The sequence below is a fragment of the Echinops telfairi genome, unplaced genomic scaffold, assembly GCF_000313985.2.
Source record: "Echinops telfairi isolate 266 unplaced genomic scaffold, ASM31398v2 ScPeMD7_7420;HRSCAF=8458, whole genome shotgun sequence".
NCBI classification, from domain to species: domain Eukaryota; kingdom Metazoa; phylum Chordata; class Mammalia; order Afrosoricida; family Tenrecidae; genus Echinops; species Echinops telfairi.
The window spans coordinates 45,456,988-45,473,401 of NW_022111320.1; the positions used below are offsets into that span (position 1 = coordinate 45,456,988).

At 41.3% G+C, this 16,414-nt stretch overlaps 1 protein-coding gene across 3 annotated transcripts in view; it reads left to right on the plus strand.

Moving 5' to 3' along the window:
* Positions 1–16,414, plus strand: part of ATP2C1 (ATPase secretory pathway Ca2+ transporting 1) — a 136,544-nt gene that overhangs the window by 101,502 nt on the left and 18,628 nt on the right. For all 3 annotated transcript variants that reach the window (XM_004704003.2, XM_045297626.1, XM_045297625.1), the window contains 9 exons: positions 162–317; positions 1,012–1,080; positions 2,404–2,479; positions 4,081–4,147; positions 6,543–6,667; positions 7,460–7,557; positions 9,658–9,753; positions 9,844–9,933; positions 11,300–11,404. In XM_004704003.2, the coding sequence (XP_004704060.2) occupies positions 162–317; positions 1,012–1,080; positions 2,404–2,479; positions 4,081–4,147; positions 6,543–6,667; positions 7,460–7,557; positions 9,658–9,753; positions 9,844–9,933; positions 11,300–11,404 (882 nt within the window). The remainder of the gene's footprint in view (positions 1–161; positions 318–1,011; positions 1,081–2,403; positions 2,480–4,080; positions 4,148–6,542; positions 6,668–7,459; positions 7,558–9,657; positions 9,754–9,843; positions 9,934–11,299; positions 11,405–16,414) is intronic.

Genomic DNA, 16,414 nt, shown 5'->3' on the forward strand with positions numbered 1-16,414 from the left:
TGGGTGGGTGGATGGATGGATGGATGTGTGGATGGATTGTGATAAGAGTTGTACAAGCCCCCACTAAAATGATTTTAAAAAAGGATAGCCATGAGCTCTCGAGATGGTAAATGTCGTACAGACTGCAAACTTGAGCTGATGGAATGCTTTATGTCCCCAAGGCTGTGGATCTTTCCATTGATGAGTCTAGCTTGACAGGAGAGACCACTCCTTGTTCTAAGGTGACAGCCCCTCAGCCAGCTGCGACGAATGGAGACCTCGCCTCAAGAAGTAATATTGCCTTCATGGGAACACTGGTCATATGTGGCAAAGCGAAGGTAATTTCTCTGTTGTTGTTTTGTTGAGAAAAAAGTAATTCCTTTGTCATTAACTATTTTCTCAGAAAAAAATTGTGGGCTAAATATATGTGGGTTTTCAAAAATAACAATTTAGAGAAAAGACAATGAAATGCCTAATTCATGGGAGCTTTTTGGTGAAACTGGGAAGAAAAATTGTCTGGAGTTCTGTCATTGCCAGAGAATGAGTCTTTTGAACACACCGTCCTTATTCTGTGTTTCCTTTTACACCTAGAAATCATAGACAGCTGGATAAAGAAAGTTCTATTTCATCGATACGGTGCAAGATATGGATGTTCTAGTTGTGTATAGTTCACTTACTAAGTGTTTTCAATACATTTATTTGTTTGACTCTAGTATTTCACCAGTTAAAGGGCACAATTGCATTTGGAATGTAGAAGAAATGGTATTGAATATCCATATTGAGTACAGAGATTCTGATGTCAGAAATCTTAGAATAAGCAAAAATAAGCTTCATGATTGAGGTAGTTTTATTTTAATAAATTATCAGCTCCTGCAGCCCGTATCAAAAGAAACCAATATTAATGATCTGTAGAAGCACTGAAAAGTAGGGAGCCTTGGATGTGAATGCCGCGTAACTTCCCTGTGGGCTACTCTTTGAAGAGAAGGAGGGAAAGGTGTGATCAATTGCCATGTCTTTTGCTTTCCTCCCTAGGGTATTGTCATTGGAACCGGAGAAAATTCTGAATTTGGGGAAGTTTTTAAAATGATGCAAGCAGAAGAAGTGAGTACTTATTATGCTAATAATTTATCAGTTTCAGATCCGAAATTCTTCTCTGTAAGTAGAGGGAAAGATACCAGTGGTGGGTGACTTTGTGTCCTGTCAAATAGCCTGTGGTACATGAAATCACTTAATTGGAAAGCCTGTTCTTGGCAGCAGTGCCTGAATTGACATCGTATTGTACAACATTTTTACTTTCATTCCTGGTTTATAGTGTAAATGGCTTGTGGCCAGTTATTTGTAGATCTTATTCTTTTTAGAAACTAACTTTATCACATCAATTTTTTTTTCCAAACAAGTATTTTATTCCACCTGTAAAGCACATGAAGACTTCCCTTCCTCATTATTTTACCCAATAATGCGATTCTGAATTTTGTATATATTTTTCTTTTTCTTTTATTAATTGGGATTAATATATAGATCACATCAATTTTAAGGATGGCTAGTTATTTGTACCTCAAATTTGCATAATTCTGGGCAAGGAATAAATGAACTGTCTGATAAAGTAGCGTAAAAGATAGCCTTGGTGAGTGATGTTCTTGAAGGTTCAAACTCAGACTCGCTGCCCTCCGTGGATTCTGGCTCCAGCGACCCTGTAGGACAGAGTGGCCCTGCCCCTGTGGGTGTTGGAAACAGTAGCTTTTGATGGGCCTGGAAAGCCTCATCTTTCTCCCGAGGAGCTACTGATAGTTTGCGAAGTGCTGCTCCTTGTGATTGCAGCCTGACACATCACCCGCTATGCCACTTTTCTATCTATAAAAAAGTTGTGTTTTGCCATATTCCAAAAAAACCCCGTAGATTGCTCGGGCTACCTGTAAAATCCATGCCAAGAGAGCTTGGCGGTGAAGAGAGGACCAGTGACTGGGGGGCGGGAAGATGGAGAACCAATGAGGGGCAGCTGACGGTGTAAGTCCTGGCAGAGTTGGAAGGTGAGAGAATAATCGTTCTCCTCAAAGAGAAGGGACCCTCTGAAATAGACTTTTTGCAGTGGAAAGCTTTGGCTTTCTTTGCAGAGTCCTAAGAGATTGTACCCGCTGGCTAAGCTTCTGCTTCCTCAGCAAAGGTGGTGGTCCAGCTTATCTTGTGTGTGGTTGACCGCGGCCTGGGTGCATTAAGCCCTTGACTTAGTCCCTGGTGCCTAGTAAGACTTGGTAGATTTTAGGTACTATCATAACAGTAGCTGAATGGATTTACCAGGCATTTAAAATGGTTTCACCGATAACGTTTTCAGTCTCCCAAACTTATTTGTAAGGTAGACATCTGTGTTCACGCATGAAAATGCTGTTTGCACAGAATTGTGCTGACACCTCTCTCCGATTTGTCAAGGCACCAAAAACCCCTCTGCAGAAGAGCATGGACCTCCTGGGGAAGCAGCTCTCCTTCTACTCCTTCGGTATAATAGGTAAGAGAAGAGTGAGTATGTGCATCTCCTATCTTTACTTCACTTTTCTCTTGGGAGTGGGCATGGGAAGTTACTCAAACCCTCTTTGAAAAATATTCAACTGGTGCCCACCTGTGACTTTTTACAAAGACTAATTAAATCAAACTTTGCATGATCTATGTCCAGAGAGCACTTCTACTAACATTTTAGTGTTTGTCCTTCTACTCATTAGTAAAAAGTGATAGTTTTTATGCCCCCCATCCCCAACTTAGAAGCATCTCGCTATTAGGCAGTACTCATCTACAACAAATTTAAAGGTTCCGTTATGTAGAATACATACAGAAGGAAGAAGAATAAGAAGTTTGTGGGAAAGGGACTGAATAGACGATGAACTCTGTCAATGAACTTTTTGAAGCCCTCTTGTAGAATCAGGGCTTTTTGTGTGGACATCCATCCCTTTAGATTGTTTATAGGTTTTCTTCTCTTTTTAACTTGTATACATAATTCTTCATTGCATTTTTTTTTGGTTCGTTTTGTTTTTTGGGCTAAACTCCTCTTTCTTGGGCTAAAAATTTGGAAGCGAAATTATTTGGTCAAAGGGTATACATGTAATTTTCAAATTTTTTGACACGTTTTTAAAGGCTTTCGCTTTATATTACCAACTATACCCTTCATGAGCAGCCTGAAAGCACTTCTCTTGCAGGACTCTCACCAGCTTTTTCCCTGGTTACTAATTGCATCGGTGAATGGGACGGGTCCCACCACTGTGTAGCTCACAGAGAAACTGACACTTTTCCTTGTGTGTTATTTCTTGCTGTCTTATGACTTGCCATTCTGTCTCTTGTCTCTTCTGTTGTGACTTCAGTAAGACTCCCTTATTGACATAACTGCAAATCCAGTCTGCTTGCTGTTTGAGTCACACGTTCCGGGATAGTTTGTGCTTGGGGCTGTGTCGTAAGCTTGGTAGAGATAGGGAAAATCTACCATCAGCACACCCTTGCTCCGGTATTCCCGTAGCCTCTGAGATCCATCCAGACTCTGCAATCAGTGCTTTCTGGGTTCGTTTTATTCCTAACACCTCTCTCAGCCCCATGATGATAAGAACATGTATGGAAACACCGTTCTGCTAATTTAGGTTTTATTGTTCCTTTGGACTTAGAATTAATTTATCATATGCAATGTGACAGAGTTATAGCTTTTTTTTAACACAGAAGTTAATGAATTATTCCAGTACCCTCCATTCATTCATTATGTGCTAAATCGAAATGGCATTTTTATCCTACATTTAACACATTGGCCCTATTTTCTGGAAGTTTTTCTACTCTTAATTCTTAGATCATGTTATTGTTGTTATTCTAGCTAATGCATTATGTTAAAATCAGTAAATGTAACTTTAAAGCCGAGTTTCTGCTGTCTAGTTTGTGTGTGTGTGTCTAGACTGCTGACTTTAATCTCTGTTGCTTAGTGCATGCTTCCAGTCGCTTGTAAAACTGACCTGATAGACCTCCCTTTTGTATCTTGGGAAGTTTGGAATATTGTCAGCTTGTTATATTCTATCCTTTCCATGCCTACTTTACTTTACAGAAAAGAAAAAAAAAAGTGGCTATTTGATTCTTTTTCAGGTATCATCATGTTGGTTGGCTGGTTACTAGGAAAAGATATCCTGGAAATGTTTACTATTAGTGTAAGGTAAGTTCTAATATAGTGACGTTTCTTTTGCCTTGCCGATTTCTCGGAAAGGTATAGCTTGTGTTTCATTATGGTGGTGTCCAGGAGCATTTAGGAATAGTTCTACTTAAAATCGCTCCAAATCATATATTACATCATGGAAAAATGAGAACCTTTCATAACAGGGGGCTTTAAAACATTCATGGGAAATAGTCATTAGCTTTCAAGTCCAGTTTTCTGTGGTGATTTTGAAGCTCTGTCATATATGGCACTGAAGAAAGCCCACACCACCTGTCTGGACTTATCAAAGCAATATTGACTGCATTGCTAAATATAAACAGTCTGTTTAGGATCGCCAAACTGAAAACTATGGAAGAGAAAGATCCAACTTCTTTCTTTCCTGTTCCGATGCCTTTTATTTCTTTTTCTTGCTCGCCCCCCACCCCCCCTACAATGTTGAGTAGAAGTGGTGGAAGCAGGCATCCTGATCCCTTTCATCCTTGCACCATTGAGTGTGATGCGAGCTGAAGTTTTCACTCATGGCCTTTATCAGGTTGAGGAATTCGGCGGTGAGATTTTATTAGCAATGCCCCAAATTAGAGAAGATGGTATTAGCTGACGTGAATTCCGGCCACCCTTTTATATTAGGGAGTCTGACGCCTTTCAAAATACAGAATGAGGAGGCTTCCAGTGTGCATGGACAACTGGAGTTGAAAGATGATGCAGTTTCTCCCAGAGCCTTTGGAAACTACCTTGTCTTAGCTTGTTATTTAGCCCCATGGAGCTGGCCACTCCAACAGCTAACACCACAGGAGACGAGTTGCTCCTTGGGAGTTAGTTGTGAGGGATGTGGGTGTGAGCGCCCACAGTTTCTTTTCATTAAACTCATCCGTGTACTTCAAAAAGGCATGCATCTTTATCACTTGGAGTTTTGAAAATATGGAAGCTGCTCTTTGAAGCGAACCCGCTGCACAGAATCAAGTGTGATTTTAGGTTTTGCTGCTAAAGCCAAAGAATGAGGTAGGGACCACAATAAGTGTAGTTCAGAGATCATTTGAGGAATTCTCAGTTTACTATGAGAATTGTGCGTTTGTTACTTTTCATTAATGCATCAACTGTGGTTTATTTACCTTCTCCTAGGAAAACATTTTCAACTTTTTAGGAGCCTGATCTTCAGCCGCATACATGCAATTCACCTGGGTTTATTAAGATGTCGGGTGTTTTTTTACAATTATGTGAGCTTTCCATGTTATGAAACAATTTTAGTTCAGGAAACCCAACTCTAATGTAAGAGGTAAAGCGCATTGCCTCCTAGAACTGGCAGGTCTAGGCTATTTAGCTGGCTGGTTGCAAGGATGGGCCTGGGACCTGGAACCAAACCATACAGGGGCCTTATGCTCCACGACCCCTCCTTTCCGTTTCTCTGTCACACATTCGCCTGGCTCTTCCGAGAGACTCTGGCCACGTGGTAAGGAAGCTAGTGTTCTACATTTGTACCCATTTCTCCTGATATGCCCCCGGGAAAGAAGAGATTTTCCTGTAGTAGAAATAGTGCATTCAGAGTGCAGAGTGGAAACGAGCTGGTGAAAGCCTTGCTTGGCCTGATGGGATCTTGTTAGCTGTCTCAGCAGCAATCACCAATCCCAGCTCAGCTGGTTAGCCTCATCACACATCTGCTCCTCTCTCTAGCCGGCCTGTCCAATCGCATGCAGCAGAACTCTGGGACAGGAAAGGGGGTGCCCATTAGTTGTAGGCAGTGAAGAGAGGATGGTGGCTAGCCTAGGCAAAAGATTGGTCAGTTTTGGTATCAAGTTCAGAGAAGCTGGAATTGGAAAGAAAGCTTGGTTTAAATTTCAGCATGCACTTGGACTAGTGATTAATGTCCCTGTCAATTGTGCCTTTTCCTCTGTAGCATTGATTGGGTTCTGATTTGTGGCACTTTTCTGACAGAATTCATTGAGGTAATGGTGGTAGTAAATAATAGCCAACATTTATGAAACATTACCCTATACATGACACTGTATTAAATGTGTTTCATGCTTTGCCATTTAACCCTTATGTTAAATCTTCTAAAGGAAATGTTATTGCTACTACACGTACATGTGTTTCACAGATGAGGAAACTGAACCCACGGAGCTGGTGTAATGAGTAGCCCAAGGTTCCACCCATAGAAAGTCGTGTGACCTGGGGTAACAATGCCGGTAGTCAGACTTCAGAACCCAAGCTCTCTAACTGCCAAGCTCGACTTGGCAGCCAGGAAATGTCCAGTAAACATTCATCTCCTTTCCCTTCCTTTCGAGCATGCTTCATCTGGCATGGGGCGGCCCTTTGTTTTAAGGTAGCAGACCCCGGCAGTGACGGCTCTCGGTGCTGCTGCGCACGTTCCGTTTTAATGTTGTGCACGTTTTGCTTCCAGTTTGGCTGTGGCAGCAATTCCCGAAGGGCTTCCCATTGTGGTCACAGTGACTCTGGCTCTTGGAGTTATGAGAATGGTGAAGAAGAGGGCCATTGTGAAGAAACTGCCCATTGTTGAAACTCTAGGTAAGTCTGTGTTCGAAACATGCTTATGGAGTGGGTCACGCCATGTCAAGAGCAAATCACCTTTGGGTTTAAGAAGTTCTGTCTTAGGAGTTTGTGCAGTGATTGTGGCTTGTGGCAGTTCTAGCCAGACTTAATACCTGTGGGGTGGGGGTGGGGGTGGGGGCAGGGAGCAGTGGAAATGATTCACTCAAGATAGCTTTCCAGGAAACATCTTTTGACAGCATGGGATTTTCCTAAAGCTTAAATTACCTTAAAGAGAAAGCACAGTCAGTAGATGAATCCAGGAATAAAATGGATAATTATGGAGTCCAGAGTGTCCTCCGTGGGTTCACTTTCCTTTGAAGAATAGTAGCTATATTGCTATAACATAGCTGTATGTGTGGTAGGCTGTAACGTTACCTCTTTTTTCTCTTTGAATTTAAGAAATCTAAAGGTATTGAATTTAAGTTCTAGTTTGCAGCTTACTAACAAGGAGGTAAAATACCTTTAAGAACTCTTAACTAATAAATTTTATGGCTCTAAATTTAAGAACCATCTAAGCTTTCTAGAAAATATTTTTCTATATAAAGCTAAAATAGTATACCATGCAGAATTCAACTGGATAAGAAATGTCAACATTTACCTTGATCTAATTTTTAAGTCTAATTCAGACACTTTCCCTCTTTAGAAAGCAAGCATAATGAAAGATAGGAATTTACAACTAGGGATGAGTGTAAGGCCCACATGCTTTGCTCTGTGATCTGTGTTTCTCCCTCTGATTCCCACTGCCATGACTGATGATTTGTCCTGTAGGCTGCTGTAACGTAATTTGTTCAGATAAAACTGGAACCCTGACGAAGAATGAAATGACAGTTACGCACATATTTACTTCAGATGGCCAACATGCCGAGGTACTCTAGTGTTTCTGTCTGTCTGTTTTTCATGCACGATTCCTTGCTAAGAAGCTTTATGCCTAATACTTGCAATGGTTCTTGGGGCTGGACTTCCAGAAGGCGCTAAGTGAGTGATAGCTACTTCCTTCCCATGTGATTTTTTAAAAATCATTTTATTGGGGGTTCATACAATTCCTATCACAATCCATACATACATCATTTGTATAAAGCACATTTGTACATTCGTTACCCTCATCATTCTCAAACATTTGCTCTCCATCTAAGCCCCTGTTCCCATGTAATTTTACCAAGAGTGTGAGCCCCACACCCCCTCTAGTTGTGTAACCCAGAACCTGCCTCCCAGGGCCTTTAACTCACCTCTGCACTCAACTTTCCACCCCCAAATCCTGCCAGTTCTCGCTCCCGTGACGTTTCACAGTGCTGTCTGCTTCTCATTTACTGCCACCCTTCGTCCAAGTTACCATCATGGTTCACTTGGCCGCCTGACAAAGCCTTTTGATTGGTCCTTTAACACCTGCTCTTGATGCCCTTACTTTGTGTGTGTGTGTGTGTGTATACATATATGTATATATATGTGTGTGTATACATATATGTATATGTGTGTGTGTGTGTGTGTGTGTGTATATATATATATATATTCAGTCTAAATTTTGAGTGTTTGTTACTTTTCAGTTATGCTCTGTTAGGGAGTGTCCCTTATAATCTGGATCCTGAACCATGGCTTCCAGATTTCTACATCTCTCAGCCTTTCATGCCCCTCCCCATGTTGACCTTCTGTGCACCAAGTGCACCGGCTTTATTTTGTACTAAAAGGGTACAGACATTTCCCCGACTCTGGGGTCTTTCTTGGATCGGTCTACTGGTCTTCATCCTTTGCCTCTCAGGTCTAGGCCCACTTCTTCAGAAAGGCTATGCTCACCACCCAGAACTCACCCCGTGCTATTATATTTCCCCATAGCACACCATAGCCTCCTAATCCTATTGCTGGGGAAATTTTCTATTTCTCCCCTTATGCTGTACATCTTAAAAGACCAGGAACCGTGTTGCCCAGCATAGGGCTTGCCTCATTTTAACAAATTCTTAATTAATGAAGTGAAGTTGTCTTATGTGCCTGTCTCTGTGTATGCACAGATTCATCCTGAAGCCAAGTAAGGAGGGGCTCCTGCCCCACTTGTGCTGAGCAGGATTTCTGGCTGAAGGCTCATTAGCACCACTCATGTTGTGTACACTGTGTACAAGTATATAAGATAATGGACTAATAAGCAAAGTGAATATTAAACCACATGACTGACGTTGAACTGGGACTTAGAAGTTCCATTATGTGTAAATCTCAAAATGAGATTTAAGACATTTAAGTGCTGGATTTGGCCAAGGATACCCAATCTTGATTGGTGAATGTGATTTTACTACATGCTTTAAAGAGATCCATCCATTAACTTATTCATGTGTCTAGTTCTGCAGGGTAGGGTATTGATTGCCTTTTTAAAGCATGTAGCTGTTTTAGATGTCCAGCATGTACCATTTATTAATAATAATAATATCCCATTTTGCCTTTTAAGTTAAGAAACATCTGTTTGGCTTGATTTGTTTAATCACAGAGAATAAGTATTTGGCCTGCCTCGATGTCTGAATTCACCAAATACTGACTTTTAAAATTGTAAATAGCTGGTTGGGTAGATCACTAATGTCTCTGAGTCTGATTATGTACAGAACAGAGAGTTCTGCTTTTGTTGAGGTTACAGGTTTGTATTGAGTTCCAAGTGTGATTGAGTTTCAGTTTTTTGCAAAGTATAATGTGCTATATAAATGTAAAGCTTTATACATTTAAGCTCATTTATTTGTAGACTTTCATAGTTCACTTATCTTTTTTGCAGTCTGTATTATGTAGACAACAGCCCAATATCTTTATAAATGCGTCATTGTGAAAATTAGAAACTAGCTTCTTTTCACTATTTAATCTCTTTTAGAAAAATCCAAATGCTCCTCTAGATATACATTTAAGTGCCATATTGTGCATAATGAAATCAATACAACTCATCATAGTTTTCAGTCTCTGTATGTGTTGTCGCTTTATTGATCCCACTTTGTGCTCCTCAGGTTACTGGCGTAGGCTATAATCAATTTGGGGAAGTGATCGTTGATGGTGATGTTGTTCATGGATTCTATAACCCAGCTGTGAGCAGAATTGTTGAGGTATGGATTTTATTCTCCAGGAAGGCAGCTTACTCTGTAATAGCTTCTAAGACACAGTGATGGCTCATAGACTGTGTCTATTTCTCTTAGGCGGGCTGTGTGTGCAACGATGCTGTAATTAGAAACAATACTCTAATGGGAAAGCCTACAGAAGGAGCTTTAATTGCACTTGCAATGAAGGTATGTACCTGTGATGTACTGGTCTCTCTCTCCTTGGATTTGTGTGGTATGATCCTCTAGAGAGGGTCCTGCCCCCTACATTTAATTTAACGAGCAATCTCAAACTCCAATTTCTCACTCCCATAAAACAAAAGCTTCTCTTTTCTTAGGAGCAGTATTGCTTACGATGAGATCCAATATAGAATTGGTGGTTATTATACGGTATTTAATTGAGTGAAATAAATTTTATATTTATAACGTACTCCCTTAATAGAAAGCTACATTTCATTTTGTTTGTACTCAATTGAACTGCCGCCCTGTAATGTTTAAAAAAATATTCAGAAGACGAATCAACAGCTAATCTTTTTCTAATGAATAACCCTTTCCTATATTTCACCTCCTTATTGGCCTCAGAAACCTCACAATTTAGGCAGGGAGCTAAGACTAAAACTCTTGGGGGCGGAGGAGGAGGGAGGTGAGTCAACCCCCAAAATAGACACTTAAGTTATAAAGAGTTTAGAACTCAAAGCTGGATTTTGAAGGCTAGGAAGCGGTTTAGATAGTAGATAAACTGGGGAAAGAGCTACAGTCAAAGCCCAAGGAATGAATGAACACAGGATGGTTATGGTTAATGAGTTGGCTACCTGGGGAGAAATACAAGGTGCTTGCATTACCAGGAGAATTGTCAAGTCGAATGGGTTTCTAGAGGACACGCAAAAGTAGAGAAAGAGTCTGAATATGCTTCAGTCGACAGCATACAAAGCAAGAAAGTGTAGGATCTTGAGAAAGTCTTTTGAAAGCTCTTTGAGGATATTTGGGAGAAGAGTCTTAGGAGGGAGGGAAAGCAGCAGGATAACAAGTTAGAACGTGGTAAAGGATAAAGGATTAGGTGGATCAACGAGTGAGAAACAGACCTGAGTTCCTAGGAAGTGAAGGGCTGCATTTAAAATGTTTAACAATTATTATAAAAACATAAGGAGGCTTCACAAAATTTAAAGGCAAATTGCATTAGCTTGTAATTCCATTTTTTCATGAGCTTTTGAAGCCTCCTTGTACATACATAGAATTAGTCAGATACCTTTTTTTTTACCTGTTGCCTTCTTCCAGAATTTGAGGCAGTAGAGTTACTAATGCAGTCCGTGCTGAAGGCTTGTTCTGCGTACGGTCCAGGAAACATACTCTGTTTCTCTAACCTGGACTATATCCGTACATTGAACTTCGATGTTGAAAAGACAGCAGGTAGACCAAGAGCAGTAGTGCTATTATATCACTATAATTCCCGAGTTTTTAAGTCTCTCTGGCCACGATGGTTGATCTTGCTCTTTGTTATAGGCAAGAAAAAAGCTCCATGTTGTTGATTATGAACTTTTTTGTCTGTGTTGTGTAGATGGGTCTTGATGGACTTCAAGAGGACTATATCAGAAAAGCAGAGTACCCTTTTAATTCGGAGCAAAAGTGGATGGCCGTTAAGTGTGTCCACCGGACACAGCAGGTATCTTTCTCTTTAAAAGAATGCTTATGCTGTGTTCTCCTGCACGTTCCGCACTTCACACTCCCAGGGACAGTTCTCTCCAGTTCACGTTAGATGAGGGCCTTTCTTTTATTGGCCTCCTTTCGATTTAGACAGTCATTGAGTAAACCTGAGTGCTCTCATATTCTCTTCTCTAGTCCTTTCTGTTGGAATCCATGCACACACACACCTAGATTTGCTCTGTGGGTAAACATTCTTCCTTTAAGTGAGCTGGAGCCTGATCACTGGGGTCAGTAACCTGGAGTTTGTATCTCAGTATCGTCTCCGCTCATTGTTGGTCTCTGCTGACTGTGCTCTTAGACAATGAAATCATGTCTTAAGTGCAGAACAAGCAAAGCCACATTATGCTCATTCCCTCCGGGCACTCACTGGCAGAATGACTCGCTCTCAGACAGTTGCCTGCCATGTTCCCGGGTGCTGTGTTTTTACACTGGTGTGCAGTAGGGATCTTTGGTTATCTTCAGTGTGTGATTCTGTCACTTAACGCTGCTGTTCGTCACACCCCTTAATATCTTGGGAACTTTAAAACGTTCATGAGAAAGCAGAACGGACGCTAGTACAAAGGTAGTGAGATTTCTCAATTGAGCATATCAGTTACAGGTTGACCTCCTTGCCTACCCTCACCCTCCACCCCCCGCTGCTGCACTTGACTTTGCCCTACATCCCCCACTGCTGCACTTGACTTGTCTTATCCACAAACAAAACAAAAAAGATAATGGAGTTTTTCCATGAATTTTTTGAAGTCCCCTGTGTATTTGCTGTATGTAATTGGTCTGTAGTGGCCTATGCATTGTCACCTGAGCACAGACGTCTTGAAGCTGCCTGTGTCTTTGTAGGCATGCATGAGGGAGAGGATTTGTATTTTTTTAAAAGAAGTAGTAGTAGTAGAAGGGTCTCACTGCCTTTGAGAGAAAGATAAGCTTAATGAACACTGTTGAACTTGGGAGTAGAAGATGATTGCTCAACTCTAGTCCTGAGGGGAGAAAAATTCACTCTAAGCTTTAAAGGAGCGTTCATAAACTCCTGGTGAAAGAAACAATTGGAAACAAAATGATAAAAATGAATTGCCTATTATTTTAAACCCTGTAATATAAAGCATTCAAAGGTTCCTTAGACTTGGATGATTTCCAGCTGATGTTTCTGGAACATATAATTATGTGGAAAGATGTATATGTATATATGTATGAGTATATATATATATATACATATATATGAGTTGACTTATGTTATGCATTGTTTCATTAATTTTATAAACCATCTCATGGTATGTCAGAATAATGTGGCCAATGTGATGTTTAATGAGTGTCCCCCGCCCCCTCCCCGGCAGTTTTGATGCAGACCTCACTGAGGTTGCACACTGAAAGACGGAAGCTCATCACTTGTGGGAGGGGTGAAGTGGCTGACATAACTCTGGAGATGTTTGTATGATCCTTCTTCCCACTTGCCGCCCTGAAGAGTTCCTTCCTCTCAGAAACCAAACCAGCCAACCAAAGCCCAAACCCACTCTCCTAATCAGGATGTAGTTGGTCAGCCTGACACCCATGTGGCAAACGTAACCATTTAAAAGTAAAGACGGAGGCTCAAATGGTCTGTTTTTAGAGGACTTCCATAAAAGTATGCATTTCTCTTTACTTTCCCCCCGGTATCCACCAAGTTGAAAACTAAGGAAAAGCCCGGTACAGAAATGTAGGGTGGGGCACTCTTGAAAGCGGGGAGAGAGAAATCGGACTAGTAAGCACTAGACCAGGGTGGCATTCTGAAGAAGGAAGTAGACCTCCCCAACCGCCTTTTCTACTTCTGAGGCCAGGCCATTAGCCACCCCTCACTGGGTAGAATGTCAGATCTGATCTCCATGACAAAATTGGAGAGCAGGGTCTGGCTTAGAATGAAAATAGGGATTAAGGGGAAGTCTCAATTGGCATATCTTAAACTGAAAGAACTCAAAAATTCAAGCCTTGAGTTGCAATATTGAAGGACTCTGTTGGCAAAATATTGAATAAATGCAGAAGCATCAAAAGAGGATGGAAATGAGACACAAAGTCACTTTACCAAAAAGAACTATCAACATTCCACATTCCAGGAGGGTACCATAAGTTCAAGCTGCACTGAAAGCATTAGCCAAAAACAAGCCTCCTGGAATTGATGGAACACCAATAGAAATGTGTCAACAAACGATGAAGCACTGGAAACACTTAACTCATCTGTGCCGGGAAGTATGGAAGACAGCTACTTGGCCAACTGCTTGGAAGAGATCCATATTTGTACCCATTCCAAAAAAGCTGATCCAACAGAATATTCAAATTAGAGAAGGATAGCATTGATGTCACATGCAGATCATCCAACGGTAGTTGCAGCAGTACATTAACAGAGCTACCAAAGGTTCAGACCAGATGCAGAAGAGGACTTGGGAAAAGGGAGATCATTGCACGGATGGATCTTGGCTGAAAGCAGAGAATACCAGAAAGATGTTTACTTATGTTTTGTTGACTTTGCCAAAGCATTAAACTTTGTGGGTCCTAGCAACTATGGATAGCCTTGAGAAGAATGGGATTCTAGAACATTTGATTGTGCTCTTGAGGAACTTGTACCTAGGTCAAGAGACAGTTATACAAACTGAACAAGGGAATACTGCATGGTTTCAAATCAGGAAAGGTGTGCAGCAGGGTTTTAACTTCTCACCATACTTATAAAATGTGTGTGCTGAGCAAATCACCAGAGGCTTCTATGAAGAATGTGGCTTATAGGAAGGCTCACTGTCAACCTCCGATACGTAGATGATACAACCTTGCTTAACGAAACTCAAGAGGACCGAAACACTGCTGATGAAGATAGCCGTGTTCAGTGTGGATTGTGACTCAATGGAAGGAAGACCAAAAACCCTCCCAACTGGACCGATAGGTAGCATGATACTAAATGGAGAAAATAAGTTGTTCAGAGATTTCATCTGCTTGGATCCACAATCAATGTTCATGGAAGCAGCAGTCAAAAACTCAAAATAAGCCTTGCATTTGGGTAAATCTGCACAAGGACCTCTTTAGAGTACTGAAAAGCAAGAATATTACTTTGAGGAGGACCACGGTGTGCCTGACCCAAGCTATGGTATTTTCCATTGCCTCATATAGCTGTAAAAGTTAGAAATTGAGTAAGAAAGACTGGAAAAGAATCTATGTGTTTATATTATGGTGCTGGCAAAGAATATTGAATGTACCATGGATTGCCAAAAGGACATGCAAGCCTGTCTTGAAAGAAGTACAGCCAGAGTGTTCTTAGAGGCCTGGATGGGGTAGCTTTGTCATACAGTGAGGATGTTGTCAGGAGAGACCAGTCCCTGGAGAAGGACATCATGCTTGGTGGAAGGGGGGCAGCAAAGCGGGAGGAAGGCCCTCCACGAGCTGGATTGACGCAGTGGCTGCAACAGTGGCTCCAGCCCGGGAACAGTTGTGAGGATGACGTAGTTCCAGACTGACTAGATGGTTCCTAACACGAAAGGGAAGTTCTCCTGAAGGGTCAGGTAAACTTTATTTTCCCCTTAGAGAACAATTATATTCTCTAAGATTGAAGATTTTGCCTTTGGGTAAGAATGATCTTAGGGAGGTGCCAGTGTGTTGGCAGAGCTTACCCTATTCCTGGGCTTTCCCTTAGCCCCCTTCAATCAGGCTCAGCCATCTATAAGGCCTGCCAATGCCAAGTTGCTTCTAGTCTTTTAGCACCTCTTGAATGTAAATAAGCAAACACATTGCTTGCTGTTTCGGGAAGGTCTGCAGTCTGAAAGACACAGAGTAGAGTGACAGACAAAGGAAGCAAAGGCAATACCAGATGCACAAGAACACTTCCAAAGGCCCGAAAAAGGGCATCAGAACACTTCCAGGAGAAATTTGCCCCTTTGTCAAGGCATCTGTCAGGACATAGAACTAAAAGTCAGAGAAAGCAATATCAAATCAGAAAGTAAATCCAGGAGATCAAACAGCTGTCTAAAAGTGGTTATAGGAAGAAAGAACAAAAAAAATGATAAGCTGTTATCAGATAATACAAGAACATTTTCTAGAAAGAGTATATAGCTTCTAGAATAAAAAGGCTCCACCTACTATTTAATACAATGAGTATGTTAATGATGGAGACAAAGGGGGAAAGAACCCACAAAGACTCATCATCAGAACTTTGGAAAGCTTGGGTAAAGAGAATTCCAGAAGCTTCCTGAGATTGGGGGTGAAGAGTATATGAAAGAGATCCATATAGAAATTAAAGTACCTTCTTTAGTTTCTTCAACTGCAGCCTTGGAGTCGGGTAAGGAATGGAGCAAAGTTTTCAAATTAAGGTATTTTATTCTTCACTGTTTGGAACTGTGAGAACCAAATACTTTACTGACAGTCCACGTCTCAAAATGCATCTTTTTCATCCACTTTGTTAGAATGGTACTGGTGGAAGTGTTCTTCAAGATAACTGAAGGAACCAAGGCAGAGGGAGACTTGGATTCGAGTGGGTCCCACTCCAGGGGGAGGTGGGTGTGAAGGCAGTCCCCCGGATGGAAAACCCGACCAAACGCATGGCTGTCGAGTCAGCCCTGTCTGAGGGTTTGTAATCTCAGTGACAGCAGACTGCCACGTCTTTTATGAAATGGCTGTGGTTCCAACCGTGACCCTTTGGTTAACTGTGAAGTGATTCGCACAGTGTGCCCCCAGGGCCATTCCCAGTCCCCATAGTGCAGTAGTCCTAGATGTCAGCTAACCAGTGCAGGAAGAGGAAAGGAGGGAGATTTCCAGTAAAAATAAGAGTAATAGCTTGCATGCTCATCTGATCCGGAAAAAAAAAAAGGCAATTAATACCCTCAAAAAGATACGTTGTTTTTTTATGTCTTAATCAGAATAGGTGATAGACTTCTTAGCTATGAGACCAGAAGAATTGGGTGGTGTTTAGCAACCATTAGCAAGAGTTTTGATGAAAGATTCTATAGAAGTATGCTGTTCAAAAGGG